Source organism: Struthio camelus, chromosome 10 (assembly GCF_040807025.1).
Source record: "Struthio camelus isolate bStrCam1 chromosome 10, bStrCam1.hap1, whole genome shotgun sequence".
Lineage (NCBI taxonomy): Eukaryota > Metazoa > Chordata > Aves > Struthioniformes > Struthionidae > Struthio > Struthio camelus.
In genome coordinates this window covers 423,322-440,426 of record NC_090951.1, presented here as the reverse complement: position 1 = coordinate 440,426, position 17,105 = coordinate 423,322, and the positions used below count along the sequence as shown (strand labels likewise).

The following is a 17,105-nucleotide window of genomic DNA, read 5'->3' as shown; positions in this document are numbered from 1 at the left end:
CATGCTCTGGTGCTGTGTGTTGTCCGTTCTTTGTCCGTGTGATCAAGAAAATCATAAGTATTTGTCAAAGCATCTTTGGGGGCTTGCTGGAGCCCTCTTCCATTTCTTATGCCTTTCGCTATGCTGCAGCTTCCTAGAGTGCCAGTCGTATATCCATGGAGGACATGAGAGACCTTGTGCCCTTTCTGTTACAGCTTGTCAGTGCGCTCAGTGAGCCTAGTCTCCAGTCGTGGATTGCTTGGCAGTGTGTACCTGAGAATTGTTTTTATTTCTTACTCTTTTCCTGTAATCAGTCAGAATGCTAGAAAAATTCATATACAAGGAATGCTTAAAGCTAATTTGACTGAAGGGAGGGGAGGATGCTTAGGTGTGTTTCTTCTAGAAAAGAACAGGAAAAGTAGAGCCAGTGCAGTCTTCACTTGCAGTTTTTTTTTTTCTTAGCTGTGCATTATGATCTGCAAGTACCTACTGGTTTGATTTATAACCAACATTAAAAGTACTTGGTAGCTTGCATAAATTAATGCTTCGCATCTGGTAGGAATACTCTTTTAACTTTCTCATTGCTTCCATTCTGCCTCTTCTGATGGCTTTTTCCACCAAGTCTGCAAAATGCATGCCTCTGGCCTGCAGTCATGCTACTTTAAATGACAGTTTTATGGGCTTATTAATTAAGTTGCAGTCTGCCCCCTGAATAGGAGGCATCCAGAGGAACATGGGATCGTACAGGAAGTGTTTTTGATGACTCATTGGGTCACCTTGGCTGAGTGTAACAATATATGGACCTCATGAAGCTAAAGGAGTTATCTTCTAAGAAAAAAGTGAAATTGAGGTTCTGAAAAATGTTTTAGCAAATCCTGTGATACCTGCACAAAACTTGATTTGTTGGCACAGATGGCTTGGAATTAGGCTGACTGACTTTCTTGACCCCTACCAACTGTGAATCTTGGTTTGCTTGATGACCGCAAGACCTATGCTGCCAACCTTTGCTTGTTTATCCCTCCCAGAGCTAGACATGAAAATAGCTGCTCAGACATCTGTGGCCCCCTTCACCAAATGTGTCTGAGCTGTGCGTGCAGCTGTGTCTTTGAATGTAAGTGGTAGTACCTTCCTTGGTAGTACCTGTTGGCTTGCTTTTTCCCTGTCTGGTAATTTACTCAGAAGACCCTGTGTCAATACCATCATCATGCTTGTCACCTGATGTAGTCACTGACATAAGAGCTGCAGTTGTTGGCAGTATGTGACTCTTAAGGTTAGCCTTGGCCAAAAAGAATAGTCAAAGTCTAGGTTGTTTGCTCTTTAAATGATTTAAACTTTTATACAGGAGGTGAAAAATATCGATCAGCATGTGGTTAGCATTGCTCTGTATTGTAAGAAGTGAGGAGCTGTTTAAGTCAAGCAGTAGAGAAAGTGTGATGTGGCAGGCATGGTATGGGTAAAAGTTTTTTTTTCAATGTAGGAGGACTTCAGTTTAGGAACCTAACTTCAGACTCTAGAGAAAGTCGCACAACTCCTCCCCCCCCCACCCCCCCCCCGAAAGTCCTTGAGCTGATGGGGTGTTGCTTGCAATATTGCAGTGGCATGTGGTTGGACAACGTGCTGTAGGTGACCTTGCTCGAGAGGGGCATTTGACTAGATGATCTCCAGAAGTCCCTTCCAACCTCAACTGTGTGATTCTATGACTTGTATGAGGTGAAAGAAGTGAGTATGGACAGACTAAGTATCAGGCAGTTCTGCTGCTCAGTTCGCAAAATCCATGTGGAGGTGTTGTATTAGGGACTTCCTTAATGATGGTGTAGAAGGGGAGAAACTCGGTTGATGATGGCTAATTTTAAGCTTTCTTTTTTAAAGGGAGGCTAGGAAGAATCTTTTGTGTGCAAAAAGGAAGTTTGGATTCCTGTATATGCCTGATGCAAGTAGTAGGAAGAAACTATTAAGTCTTTCTGTAGGTTGTAGCAAAACTGACCATATTTGATTGACCTTGGTGCTGCTTGGGATCGCACCACAGTAACAGAGTTACTTAAACTATTATCCCTTCAAAACCCCAGTGTGGTCAACATTTATGTTGTAGAGGTGGGAACTGAGACACTGAGGTGGTTTAGGAGAACTAATTTCCTGGTGGTTATGTGGAAGCGGTGTACGAATATGTCTTTCAAATATAACAAACTTTCTGGGAGAACCCATAAAAAGGAAGTGTAGGAACTGCTAAGTTGTTTAAAGACTCTTCTTGATGTATTCTTAAGCAAGATTGCTTGATTTTCCTGGCCTTACTGTTCTTAGTTGGTGTTCAGAACTCACTTTCCCAATACCACAGTGTGGAACAGAAGTAGTTATAGATGCATTTCTTTTATGTTTCAGTAACCCCTAAAGACTTTGTGCCTGGATAGGGCTCTGTTTTGTTACTCCAAGGTAAAATCAGTAATAACAAATTTTCAACAGGAAGTCAAACTCACCGGTATTTCTAAAGGACCTAAGAACTGTTCAGCTTGCACATCTGGTGCGTGGCCATCTTAACACCTTATTTACAACTGAACTAGGTAGTGATTTGTGTGATGCCAGTTTTCTAAAGGGGCTCCGGTATGGGACGCGGGAACTGCTGTGATTCTTGACAGTTATTAGTAAATGGATAAGTGTGGTCTGGATTATGAGATGGTTGGATTTTTTCAGAAGCCTTGACGGAGGCCTTGACAGAGGTTTTTATCGCGTGACTGTGCGGTTTTGCAAGGGAGATCCTCTTGTGAATTAATAACTGGCTGAGGGATAGAAACAAAGGTGGCCAGACAATGATAGCAAATCTGTATGCTTTAATGATAGAGGTTATTGAGAGGCTCTCTGAGAAACTGTACCATTAAGCATATTCATAAGTGATTTGGAAAAGAGGAGTGAATAGTAAGGTGATAGTTTGATTCTAAAACTATTGAAGGATTTCATGATACTAAGTGAGTATGCAATCAGATGGTGAATTGAATTTGTTGGCAATAAATGCAAAGCAATGCTTGTGGTGAAAAGAATTCATTATAATGATAAATATACAGTAAAATAAGCTATCACTCAAGAAGGGCATCTTAGAGCTATCTGTAATATCGTTATTAAAAAAACCTAGGTCAACAGGAGCCAAACAGGCAGTTAGTTTTCCCTAAACTTTTTTAACTTTCTAGGTGCAAAGAAAAAAATCTATGTAAACCTAAGGTGCACTCATTGCTTGAATACTTTCTTTAGGTCTACTCTCTATTAAAAAATATGTATATGTATAAAGCAAAATAAATTCATTTTTAAGGGAATTTATAATTAAACTGTGCAAAAAAAGAAAAGCTTGAGTGCTTTCAAGAAGTGATTAGACAAATCCACAGAGTTGTAGAGAGGTGTGCCACACACCTTTGGGTCAGGAAGTCTCAAACTGTAGCAGATCCTGGAAGCAGGGAAGATACTGAGGAGATATGCTCTCTCTGTTATTTCTCCTACACGCTTGCTACTTCCCATTCTGAGACAGGATACTAGGTTAGATCAGTTTTATGCCTTACCTGCCGCGGTTGTTCTTTGTTCTCTGCGGTTTTCGCTTTACTCCCTGTACTGTAGCGATACAGGGCAACGAGTATGTGATTGTGCAGTCCATTAGTGAGAAAGCTCTCACAATATTACTTTAATTGTTTGGGTGTATGCACATTGTGTCCTGTGCAGAGTGAGTCTACTTGAGAGAGTCAGCAGGAGTTACACAAGGTATATCACGTTAAAGGTTTGTTAGCATTGTGATAGGCTTTGGAATAGTTGGTATTAGGTAAATGTTAATCTGTTCTAGGACACAAGAATATTTATATTCAAAAGTATTCCAGATTTCTTGACACCTACAGTATCTACCACTTATACTTGCTTTAAAAATCCCAAGCGTAAACATGAGACAAGATTTCTGGTTAGTGTACAAACAGTCTTAAAGTTCCTGAGGGCAGAAATCAAATGCCTGATGTGAGAATTTCTTGGTTACAAGAGAATCCTTTCTTTATGAAAGGAGGAGGGGGGGGGGGGAAAAAGTCAACCTGATGTGTTGCATAGAAGCTTCTACATATTGGAACGCTAGAAAGATGTATGCATGAGAAAGCATCTCAGGGCCCAAGGAGTAGGTTCGTGGAATGATTAATTTTTATGAGAGGGGAATACTGTTATGTGGATTGGAACATGTGCAAAACTTTTTATGGGAAGAAATCATATATGTGTTTGAAAAATGCCAAATGATTTAGCATCGATAAAAGGATATGGAGTTGCAGCACAAGGACAGAAGTCATGCGTGTTGGAAAATAAGCAATAGTTTTGTCTTTTGCACTTTATGATGTCCTCCTTCAGAGCAGTTCCTAATTGTCCTGCTTTTATCAGACAAGAAGTGTGCAAGAGAGAGATGATTGCTCCTAGGAGGTAGTTCAGGTTGAACTGTCTGTACTAACTGCCTGTTAGCATATTACACAATTAAATGTAAAGTAGAGGTAGCCTCATAATGTAGTTATCATTTCATCAGCAGTATTTATTTATTCTTGAATTGCTTGCTTTCCTAAATGCTAGCTTCTGCTAACTTTCCTGTGGTTGTGATGTGAGGAGGAGAAATAATCTTTACAATGTGATTTGCTAATTGTTTGTTTTATGCAAGAGCATTTGTAAGTATAGGTTATGCATTTCTGTTCAGTTCAGTGAAATGGATTTCACCTTGGGGTGAAATCGTATTAGATCTCCAGCGTTTGCTTTCGTTTTACCTCTCCTGTCAGTGAGGTAGGAAGTCTTGCCTAAATGTCTGTGAAGGAAGAAGAATTAATATTCATAAAAAGCTGTGCTTAGAATATATGGTAACTTTGTTCAGTGCTGTTTCCCCTTGACTAAAGGGCAGTTTGTCCTTTTACTTTGTGTTGTCTAGGGCCAAGCTTAATTTAAAATGCTTAAGTCCTCTATGGGCGCATACCTACAGAATGAGTTTCAGGCATGTGGCCAGGAAAGCTATGCTGTTGTACAAGTCTCAGGCTGACGGTATCAGCGTTCAGCAGTTTATAATCTCTTCGAATACAGAATGGGAGCTAAAAGGATTTCTGATTTTAAAACAACTCCTTGCCAAACTTCAGTCTATTTGCAAACTATGCGTTAGAACTTTTCAAAAAGTTTGCAAAGAATTCTTTCCTTTAAAAAAAAAAAAAAAGTTTCAACTTGTAATAGCCCCTATCTAACTTTTCAGGAACATTAAAGATTTAGATCAACTTAACTAGACTGCAGAACCATAGCCTAAGTGTGGTTTACTGCCGGAGGGAGAACTTCACCCCAAATCTCCCAAAGCTGTAGTTTCTTGATGCCGCCTTTGTGTCGGCGCTAGCCAAACCGATCTGTCTGAAAACTGCTCTTTTTGGGAGGAAAGCGGCAAGCTGGTTTCCAGGTGGACAGGTTGCCTGAGCTGATACTCTGTGTCTCAGGAACGTGAATGTCAGTACAATGGGGGACAGAGTGAGACCACCTCTTTCAGCATTAGCCTGCACATAGGTCACCTTAGTGATTTTGAGACTGTTGCCTCAGACTGCAAAGGATTATTCTGGCAGTGGAGTGTTCTTACTTTGTTGTGGTTTAATTATTTTTTCCAAATTTTTCAGCAAGTGTTTGGGTGGACAAAACTGGTGGAGAAATGCATGGTGTGTACGTGTGAGGGCAGTCTGAACTTAATTATGAGCTCTGAGCTGGCCGTTGCCATCCAGGAATGAGATTTTGGATTTATGAAAGACTGTTCTATGAAAAACACAAGCCGAGCGCTTTGTAGCAATCGGAACCCCAAACTGATTGTTAGGAATGAATAGGAAGTAATGGGGGGAAAAGTAGAAGACGTTTATAGGACGTATAAAAACAATGGCGCCTCCATCTTTTAAATCCTGTCTGTAGTTTTACTTTCCCCCTTTCTTCCTCCCACCCCTTCAGAAAGGTCATAGGAGAACTGTAGGATGCACAGATAATGTAACAAAGATAACCTGGAGTCATGGACTGGAGAGAGTGAGCGGGAGACAAAAATGGAAAATACAAGATCATGAGTTTCACATAAAAGCTACATGGGGAATGACTGTTATTGTCTCTCCTAACAGAAGAATTGGAAGCATCAACAGAACCAAGCAGTTGGGAAAATACAGAGCAAGTGAAGGAGGTGGTTCTCCACAGTGTGCAATCAAGCTGGAACTCTGTTCTGCAGGATGTTGTTGATGCTAGAAGTTTACCTGGGTTCCAAACAGAACGAGGCAAATCTGGTGAAGATTTGATGCAATGTCTGGCTTTGGAAGTTCTTGAGCCACAAAATGTTGGAGACTGCAAGAGTATTCTGGGGAAGTGTTGCTAAGTGCTTGCCCTTGTTCTTATACTCTTCCCTAGGCTTCTGCTATTGGCCATTGTTGCAGACAGGATACTGAACAGGATGGAGCTTTGGTCTGACCTGGTATGGCCGTTATGTTTCTTTTGCTTTCTGCCACCTTTGGCTGTGCATTCAGTAAACACAGAGATATAGTTCCTTCTTAAGTTAGAAAATACTAGAGACGTTTCTAGTGAAGGGTGCCTAGAACATGTTCTTCATGTAAATTAGTAGAATGAGTTGACAGAAATGAGGGTTCAACTTGAATTAAGAATAGCTTTTGTAGGAGATTCATAAGACCAGATTTTATTTGTTTATTTATTTATAGCCTAGGTTCAACCACTTCTGATGTGATCATTTTAAAACAAACTTAAACTGGTGATGTTACAAGGATGCACAGAACTTGGGGGACTGTATCCTATCTTACTTCAGAATAGCCTCCCAGGTAGATAAACCCTGTGCCTTAAGTTTTATTCAGAGTTTCAGCTCTGAAGGCTCGCTCTAAGGATAGGCCTAGGCAGGCAAGTTACTGAGGAATGTGCTAGGGCGTAGTTGACAGCAGGTTAACGACTCTCCAGTAACAGCATACACTCTACTCTCTCTATCTCTTTTCACTAGGAATAAATTACCACAGAGTAAAGCAACACAACCAGGCAGCAACTGTGAAGCAAACATTGCACACTAAACCGACGCTCTAGCTTTCTCTGCAGTAATTAACTTTTACACAGTTACCTTAATTTTACATGCTGTTTAAAACCATGCTTTCATTTTTTTTAAGTTATTTTCAGATTTTTTTTTTAATATCTCTGCTAGTCTGAAATTTCTCAAGTAAGGCATTTGTCAGAGGCTTGTTGCAGGATTTTAGATAAGTCTATTTTGTCCTTTCAGGGTAGGAAAAGTATTTTATTATGGGTAGGTGAGAGGATATAGGGGGAGGGGGGAACCGATAGAATTAAACTGCCTTTTATTTGAAAAGCTTTGGAACCTTCATGGTTCTGGCTGAACCTATGCAAGTGGTAGGGGTTGTCCTTTTGTTTTGAGGATATATTGTGTTGTTTCTGTGAAAATCTTGTTCCAGTTTGGCCAAACAACGTTTGAAAAGTTGGTTTGTGCATGCTCCTTTGAGACTTGCACTTTAGAAGCTACAGCCTCCAGAGGCAGTGTCCAATAAACGTGTTCCAGTGCATAGCTCCCGATTCTCAGCAGGGTTTGTATGTTCGGTCTCTCGCGATCATAGAATTTTACCTTGCTGCTAGAAAGATGGTGCTCTAGGACTGTCGCTTGCAGTTGTTAGCTCAAGAGCAGAGCTCCGTGTTACCAGTCTAGGGAGTCACACCCAGCCAATGGTTTCCCCATGTACATATTGATATGATGCTGCCTGAAGAAAATCTTTCCAGTTTGCTTTCAAAAATTCAGAAATGTTGGGCAAGCATCATTGAAAGAACGTGACCGCAGCACTCAACGGCCTTTTTAATGCACGTTCAAATACTGTTCTGAAGACTGATTTCGTACTTTCCCTTGACCGTTTCTCTGATGCTCGTTAGTGCAGCATCTGAATGATTAGGAAGCACTAATTTATTTCATATCACAGTAATGTGAGGAACTGTTATTAACCTCATGTATGGAGAAGCGAGGCAAGACTAAGGACTAAAATAGCCAATAATCTTGATCCTTCACTTTGAGGCATCTTAGGGCAGAGTTTCCTTATGCTGAAAGAGCAACTCTTCATTTTCAAAATTGAATGTTTCTGCCAATTCAAGCTCTAGATATGAAGATGGGCAACTGGAATATGAGGCGCTACATAGTTTGACTGAAGTAACTTAATGTTATGTGTGAATTCTGTAGCAGATCAGGTTTATAATCCAGATCTGTAGAACAGCACTCAGCTGTTTTACTGTGAGGCCACCTTTACTCATTGTTTGTGTTTAATTTCTTTAGCAAACAAGTCCGCTACTAGCTCAGTATGCTTCTCAGCCTGCCTAGTCCCTCGTGCATTCCAATATACTGCGTCGTGTGTGCAAGTGATTCGTTGTGATACGGCAGCGCTTGAAATGTGTGAGACACTGATTTGGGAGAATGGTGACCCAGACAAAATCTGTAACAGACTGCCATGCTGAATAAGTTCTTGCAAGTTGGCAGGACATTTATGTGTCATCAGAATAGTTATCTTCAGTCTTGCATGCGTGAAAAAAGATTGTGAGGTACATGCATAGCCTGGTCTTCCTAAAAAGTCAAGAGACTGCTTTGGTGAGTATAAGAACTTGAATGCTCAACTGTTGGATATAATTCTTAAGTTTGACTTTTTTTAGAAAGCCATTTCTCTCTTGGGTATTCAAGAAAACAAATTGCTGTCTGGGTCAGACAGCTCAATCTGTGTTTCATCTGGTAAAATGAAACTGCTCAGAGTTCATGTAGGATAGACTTTCCTTTCACACAGTGCCACCAGATGATAATGTGAGGGGCTTATTTGTTTTAGAAAAGATTGTTCTGGCTGGTGTGTAATAAAGGGACAGTGTCAACTTGCCTTTTTTTTTTTCTTTCTTTCTTTCTTTTTTTAAAGAAGAGTCTCTGAAATGTATCCACACTGTCAGGATTGCTCTTGCAGTCTGCTTTTTTCTGCCTACTTTTATCCCTCTAAGAAAGAAGTGTGCATAGCACAAGGAGGCAGAATTTTTGAAGCATAGATATCAGAAACACCTCTCTGAAATTTTGTGTTCTTTATTAAGCAGCATTGATTTTTTTTCGTGAAGGATTTGCGTCCTAATTCATCAAGGTTTTGGGATCATCTCTATTTGAGCGTGACTTCTGGAGAAAGTCAGAAGATGTGAACGTGAGAACAGGCATTGCCAAGTTCCTTTCCTTCCCCTTTCAAGTGGGGAGTCATGTTATGTTCACTTGATAGCCAGCTCAGAGCATAGCAACTTCTGTCTGTAATGTTCTGTGAAAATGGAACAGCAAAGATGAGAACTTAAATTCCTGGGGTGTATAGAGAATTCCTCTGGTGTTCAAGTTTCATTTTAACCAAGCCCTGAAGCAGTCTATATTTTCTTGTTCCTTACATTTTTGTAATTGTGGGATAAGAAATAAATTTTCTTTATGCTAAAATATGAGGCAATTATGATGTCATCAGGTACAGTAGAGGGTTTACAGATCTTTCTTCCTCCCAGAGGATGCCAGCCCCTATCAGACTGCGGGAGCTGATCCGGACCATCCGGACAGCAAGAACCCAGGCAGAAGAGCGTGAGATGATCCAAAAGGAATGTGCTGCTATCCGATCATCCTTCAGAGAGGAAGATAACACGTACCGATGCAGAAATGTGGCAAAGCTGCTGTATATGCACATGCTGGGTTACCCCGCGCATTTTGGACAGGTAGGTCAGACTTTGGTGCTTGCTGTGTTATGTGCGCATGCCAGTCTGCTTTGTGTGTTTTGGGTACATTGCCTGGTTTAGAGCGTTATTAGCTGTAGTTTTGTTGTCTGCCGTTTGGGGGTCTGTCTTGACACGTTCTGAATCTGCATTAGTTTTTGACCATGTAAGTGGGATTTGCTATTTGAGATTTGTTCTTAGATAACTGTATGAGTTTCATAACAAAATATTCTGCTTTTGCCAGACTGTCTGCTCCTAACTGCCCATGTTTCTGCCGCGCCCAGTACATATGGGTATTTCTAGATGGGTTCAAAACAGCACTTCAGGGTTATGTCTCTGATGATGGAAATTGCAAGATGCTTCAGAGGAGGTTCTGTAACCACCACCTTCTACAGTAATTTGTTCTAGGCGGATAATAACTAGTCTATGCCCTGCTGTAAGACATTGCTGTTCCTTACCCCTATTTTAATGATGTGACCTGGTGAATGCTGGTTCCAGTTTTCTCAATCTCTTAGCTTATTTTTGGCACGTTATTCCTCCGGTAGACTATGGAAGAGGGAGACAGGAAAGATGAGAGTTCTTGATCTACAGAACATCTCTAAACATGTTTTTTGCTTTTGTACTCTGACTTAACTGGCATATCTGGTACATCAGAGGTCATGGAAGGTCAGCAGTGAATGTCTACTTCAAGATAAAGGAGCTGCTACTGGCTTTGCCCCGGCATTGCTACTGGCTTGCTGGGAGCTTCGGGCAGATCATTTAACCTTTGTTTGTTGTTTTTTCCCTATGACCAAAATGGGAAGAAAATATACTTTTTTTAGACACGTTCTCTGAGAGACCTAAGATGTGAACGTAAAAGTTCAAATCGCTTCTTCTTTAGTGAAGAAGTAATCTAAGCTAATTCTGTCCTTTTTATTTGTTTTCCAGTTGGAGTGCCTCAAGCTCATTGCCTCTCAGAAATTCACAGACAAGCGCATTGGGTATTTAGGTGCCATGTTGCTGCTGGATGAGCGACAGGATGTCCATCTTCTTATGACCAATTGCATCAAGAAGTAAGGGTGCCATCTCTTTCTCCATGAACACCTGTTTTGAGGTTTCAGGGTCTCAGAGTTTACTCCTGATGGTGATACTTTGAGTACTTCAGATTTTTTTCATTATGTTAGAATAATGGTATCTTCAATCTAGAAATCTACTGCTGTTGACTGTACAAGACTGTTTTAGTCTTGTGCTGCTTTGCATGATCCTATTCAGCTTCCTTAGAGGGAAGAGAATATAAAGTTGCATTGGTCCTGAATGCACATGGCAAACTACATTTGATGTAACCACTGTTTCAGAATGGTAATGTATATTTTCTGAAGGTCTGTTTAAGATGAATAAAATCAGGAAGCTGAAATAACCACAATAAGCTGCTCAGCCAGTGCAGAAAACCTCAAATTGCTGTGAAGAACTCTCTCCTAGTTCTGTAAAATAGTTACCTGCTAGCTTGCAGTAGGCAAAAGCCAGGCAAGGAATTAGTAATGCAGCATTATTGAAGATTCATCCACATTTTACATACGATTGAACTGGAAGATGTTTTTATAACACTGATAAAATGTTGTATGCTGGACATCCTATGGGCATCCTATGTCCCAAAATTGTAGATGTTGCTGTGGCCATGTTTTCTGGTATTTGCTCACTTGACTGTAGTGCTGATAAGCTCCGAGTTGCCTGACTTCAGAGATCAAGACTGTATATACTGACTTCTTTTTGGGACTGGCCTAGCAGTCTTGATGAATGTTTTTTCTTGGAAGCAAGGCAGCAACTTGGGATGTGCTGTCTACTTGGCATCTTGCTGAAATCAGATGGTGGGGGGGATTAGGATTCCCCTATGTGCCCCCTCCTTCCTCCCACTTTCTCCTGAGCAAAATGCCGCTAACCTGAGACTGTTTTACATTACAGTTTAGTAGATGATGGTGGTTGTGTTTCCTGGTGTTTTCAAGATGGAAGGGAGCAGGAGCGTAACAACTGGGGTCTTACTAGATTTATCCAAATGCCAGCTTGGTTGATGTTTTTTTGTTTTTATAGCACAACTTAGATTTTTTGCTGCAAAAATGAGCACCCTTCTGAAGCATATACTTGCTATATGCAGAGCGTGTAGCTGCCCAAAAATTTGTTAAGGAAAGAAGAGAAAAATGAACCCATTTAGCAGCATGTGCCATCTGCTCCTTCATCCACATGTTGCCATAGCACATGGTTGCTTGATGTCACAACCAGAATGCTGCCTCTTGTTTTTCTGCATGTTGTACGTATTTGGTTACATACCACTCATTTCCCATGCTCCCCCATCATACAAAAACACCTCAGACTAGGAACCATATTTTTACCTTCTTCACAATAGGATCATCATTTGTAACTGACTCCTGGATGCTGTGGTGACACAAGTACCAAGTAGCTTGATGAAAAGTGGTGAAGAAATCTGTTTTAAAGGCTCTTGGGATTGCCGTGTAGAAGCTCTGTTGTCCAGCACTCTGATGCTGGTGAATGGACACATAAATAGCATGTACTGATAGGTGATTTAACTTTTTATTGAGCGCTGTGGTGACTTCCTCAGGCACGGAAAGAGCTAGGATTGCTAAACAAAAGTCCTGCATTGATTCTTCTCAAGGTGTTGCTGTTTTTGTTTTTTAAGCTCAGGAAAACGAGGTATGTTGGAAGTAAGATAAATTCAGACAGGATATTCTACATAGATTTTTTTTTATATATATATATATACTGTCTGATTTGTAAGCGCAAATCCCATTTCTTCTGATCAATATTTGTGCTAAGTGTATAAGCTTTAGTAAATCTAGTATAAATTCTAATTTCACGTTATAATATAGTAAGTGCATACGAATTGTAGGTTACCCTTTTAGGACAAACCTGTATGAAGTTTTATAATTTATCCTTCAATTAACACTAATGAAATAGTGAAATAAAGCCGTGAAATAAGAGGAAGGGGACCAGCCAGAATTAAAAGGCACTGTAAATATATGCAGGAAATGAAACTACACAGAAATCTTAAGGCATAGAAACTGTGAAATAGGGTGTATAAACCAAAAGCCAGAGCTTATTCTAGAACACATTTAACTGGGACAACCACAAAGTCACTGCAGCACTGTATTTGATGTTAAGTTCTTTTCTGCATGCAAGTGCCAAAATACAAGGGTTTTCTAACTTTAGTAGTTTTAGTGGAGTTCTATGCGGTATTCCCCCTTCTTAGCTCAAGCATTGGATGCCCACCTGATGGTTTTACCCAAGTCTTAGATCTTTATAGCGGAGAATTCTAAATACAAGTAGAGGCAAACTCTGTGGTACATGCACTTAAAGCTGCTACTGCTCCTTACTCATACTCCCAAATAGCTGGGTATCCAGAGAGTTCTTCTGGGCCATGCATACAGCTGGCCAAATGACTATATGTACAGATACCATCTTTTCCTGTGTTCAGGTTTTCTGAGCGTGCTGATTGGCTTTTTTGTTCTTCTTTACAGTGACCTTAATCACAGCACACAATATGTGCAGGGGCTAGCACTCTGTACTCTTGGCTGCATGGGTTCCTCAGAGATGTGCAGAGACCTTGCAGGAGAGGTGGAAAAACTCCTGAAAACTTCAAACTCCTATCTTAGGAAGAAGGTACTTCAGGGAACTGAGTACTTTGTTGTGAACTAAAACTTAAGATTGATGGGATACCTTACTGATATCTGAAATGCTAAACAGGTTAGATCACACCGGCTGAATATTTCCCAGTGTGTGTGACATAGGTAGAGACTGGACCCCCTGTGTCTGTCCATAGCAGAAGTAAAACAGTGGATAGTAGGAATGTTCGTAAGCCTCTCCAAGACATGCCTTCAACAGATGAGGCAACTGTTTTTACTTTGATACTCTGTATGTTGAAGTTATTGATTATAATGTAAGCATCTCCCTGTTATCAGGCACTAACCCCAATCTTTTAGTGTTTTTTTTTTTTTTTTCCTAAATCTTCTCACATCAGTCCAGAGAGAGAGTTTTATTGAACTCTTCTCCATGATGCTGTTTGGCATTGCTGCTAGCAGTGAGATAGAATATGGTACCATGAACTTTCTAGACCTTTGTGTTTCAAGAACATTGTGGTAGTTCCCACTGTTAGGTGTTTTCAAAACATATATTGTTGCCATTGTGGTATGTGCTAATGGAGCTGTTTTCCTTTACAGGCAGCGTTGTGTGCTGTTCATGTCATTAGAAAGGTGCCTGAACTCATGGAGATGTTCCTGCCAGCCACCAAAAACTTGCTTAATGAGAAGAATCATGGTAATGTCTAGCAGAGCTATGCCATTTTTTATGGGATGGCACACCTGCTACCTAAGCTTTTTGTTTAGCGAGAACTTTTGAGGGGTAATTATATGATGTGTGTGTTCATATTGTTATGCAGGGAAAGCAAAGGTCGTTCAGGTGCATATGACTACGTTATTTAGCAGGACTTTACATGGCATAGGTGACAAAAGGATATCTTTCACTTTTTTTGTTGTTATTGAAACACTTAAGAGCAGGTGAAAACAGTGAAATTTGTTGTTTTTTTTTTTTAATCTAATACACTATCTAAAGGAACTTTATTATATTGTTTAATCTGTTGTGTGTCCTCTGTTAGCATAACACTATAGGATTTTTCAACATCATTTTACCTCCAGGTTATATTTGTTCAGTATGCAGAAACAAATTTCTTGGCTACCAAGGTTGCACACTCCACCTGAGACTTGAGAAAACAATTCCTGTCCCTGACTTTTTTGTTTATAAAGATAATCATAAAATTCCTAACTGAAATGGCAAAAAGTTCAGCAGGCGTTCCCAGGACGGAGATACTATAGCGCTGTCAGGAAAGAGTCTTTTCTCAATGCTATTTTTGAACAGAACCTCATCATAAAACAAATTCTCACTTTAATAATTTTTTGCTAGATGAGACTTCTGTTTTAATACATTTTTTTGTACACGTTTCCAGAAAACTATTGAAAGAGAGTTACAAAAATTATTAACGCCTTGACTAATTTGGATCAGCCCAGCGCTCGCTTTGCAAAATCTTTGTCCCATAGCATATGTACAATGAATATATGCCTTAAGAAAATAGGCAGGTATGCTAGGAGGAGTCTTGCAGTAGATGTTTGCAGTGCTGGAAACCCATTACAGGGAGAAATTCTCTCTCTCAAGCCCTGGTAGTTGTTAACTGCAACACTATTAACGTGCCAAATTAGCTCCCTGAGAAGCTGTTAATTCCAGTTTTTTTGCTGCATGTGTTGTGCATCTTTGAGGTACAGGACAGTTGACCTGTGGAGTGTGGTTCATGTATGTGCAACTAGTTTATTTTGAATTAAAATATGCTGATTTAGAACCCTTTGTCCAGGCACTGTTTCAGATAGGCAGTGGTCTGTAAGACTCTGTTCATAGGTGATGCCTCTGTGGTCCCCCATGGTAGTGTAGCATCCTCTGTCTTTGTTATGCAACCCTGAAAGGCAGAGAGCTGCTCTTTTTCCTCTTTAAAAATGGGAGTGGAGGCACTGAGTGATTTGCCCAACTTCTTTAAGCCTTGGCCAAGAAAAGAATTGAGTCTAGGCTCACCTGAATCCCAGAACAACTGGGTCATCCTTTCTGCTTTCCTCATTGTTAAAAATCAGCTTCTGCTTTCCAGCAGAGTCTTTAGTGGTGACCTTTGTGATGGGCTTTCTCTGAAGCCCGATATATATGAAACCCTTTTATCAGCCTTTTAGGAAGCCTCACTTTTGGGAAGCGTCAGTGTTAAGAAAGCTGTAACACAAGCTGTAGGTACTTGTGCACTTCAAAACAGACTTTGGATAGGACCTGCAATGGGTGAGAAGCCAGCATATCTTCTGGAATATCAATATTTTCTTTCCTGTAGAAAACACTGCTTGGTAAGCAAACTTCCAGTCTTTTCTGAATCAGGAACTCTCAGGTACAGACTTGGCAGCTACAAAAAATAGATAACTGAGAATAATTGTATCCAAGAAGAAAGATATTTGTGTTTCAGCTGAATGTGAGAGTAAAATAATGCTTATTGTTGAAGGTCCATACCTTACACATTTATATCTCACTAACAGTAGTTATTTAGCATTAACTTCTAGTTAAATGGTTTGTAGCTGGCCTGCCTTTTCTAACTGTTTTCAGAGATACTTTAACTGAGTTCCATTAAGGCAGGATACACAGCAGCTGGCTGGCTGTGTACACATGCTAACTTCCCCAGTGTTTTTCCAGACTGAGGTCTGGGATGCTCTAAGGAATGCCCAATTCAGGTCATTAAGGTTGGCTAGGGCCTTCAAATCAGGAGGAAACTAGGAAGCATGAGTAACCAAACATCTAGAAAGCGATTAGCACGTTTTGCCCTTCTGGACTCTTGTGTTTGCGTGTCTGTTACTATCTTTCTATGTATTTAATATGCAAGTTGCTTCAGACAAGGTCAGTTTCTCTCCTCGCTTTAGCTCCTACTCTTAACACATGAACACACAGCCGTCTACTTTCCCTTGGGCACAGCTGCAAGCGCAAGTATCTTTTGGAGCAGATGTGTTGGATTCAAGCAGTGTGTGTTTTGTATGACTTGTTATTTTCCTCTGATTTGTGTCATATGCCTGGAAATTGTCATATGCACTGAAACTGTGTTAAATACAGATTTTTTTTTTTTTTCCTTCCCCTGACCTTTAGGTGTTCTTCACACATCAGTTGTCCTCCTCACAGAGATGTGTGAGAGAAGCCCAGACATGCTTGCGCACTTTAGAAAGGTAAGTGCAAGCTGCTACATTGTAGAGTTAATAGTCATGTTTTATTTTTTGACCGATATGTCCTCTTAGCCTTCCTAGTAAAGGCAGAGTGCACGTTTTTTTAATAAAATCCTTACACTTATTTGAGTGAAAAAATTGATGATGCCCTCTGCTTGTTTTCAAAATAAAAAATTTAACTTTCTGCACAAAACCATCAAAATCTTTATATCTGGGAGTTTTGGGGGTCTCTAGCCATAACATCTACAAGAAGGGGGTAAGTTATGAAACATCACTGTTAGGGCGGTGTAGTATGATGCTCATACTAAAGTTAGAATTACAGTATCCTCTTTGATTAAGGTCCACTTTTGTTGCTTTGTCAGTTTTTTTGCTCTTTGAACGTAATTGCATAGTGGTATTGGGGATGGTATATGTATTGCGTAAAGAAACAAAGATGAAAAACTCAGGCTCAAACTGGCACTTGAATGCCTTAACCACAGGCATACAGTGTTATAAACTCAGGTCAAAAATACCAATGGAAGTTCTGACTCTGTAGATACCTCATCTCTGGTGCATGCCATGTTAAGTCATTTCTCCTCTTAAGTTAAGAGCTTGAGAGTCAACATCATTTCTCCTCCTCTG

The 17,105-nt window shown here is 40.2% G+C and overlaps 1 protein-coding gene across 3 annotated transcripts in view; it reads left to right on the top strand.

Moving 5' to 3' along the window:
• Positions 1 to 17,105, top strand: part of AP1G1 (adaptor related protein complex 1 subunit gamma 1) — a 46,674-nt gene that overhangs the window by 6,950 nt on the left and 22,619 nt on the right. The window contains exons 2-7 of one of the 3 annotated variants that reach the window (XM_068956445.1): positions 6,090 to 6,433; positions 9,514 to 9,717; positions 10,642 to 10,766; positions 13,221 to 13,362; positions 13,920 to 14,016; positions 16,411 to 16,487. In XM_068956445.1, the coding sequence (XP_068812546.1) occupies positions 6,413 to 6,433; positions 9,514 to 9,717; positions 10,642 to 10,766; positions 13,221 to 13,362; positions 13,920 to 14,016; positions 16,411 to 16,487 (666 nt within the window). In that variant the 5' untranslated portion in view covers positions 6,090 to 6,412. Of the gene's footprint in view, positions 1 to 6,089; positions 6,434 to 8,310; positions 8,594 to 9,513; positions 9,718 to 10,641; positions 10,767 to 13,220; positions 13,363 to 13,919; positions 14,017 to 16,410; positions 16,488 to 17,105 lie in introns of those variants that run through there. The other 2 variants (XM_068956444.1, XM_068956446.1) reach the window with 2 other exon arrangements.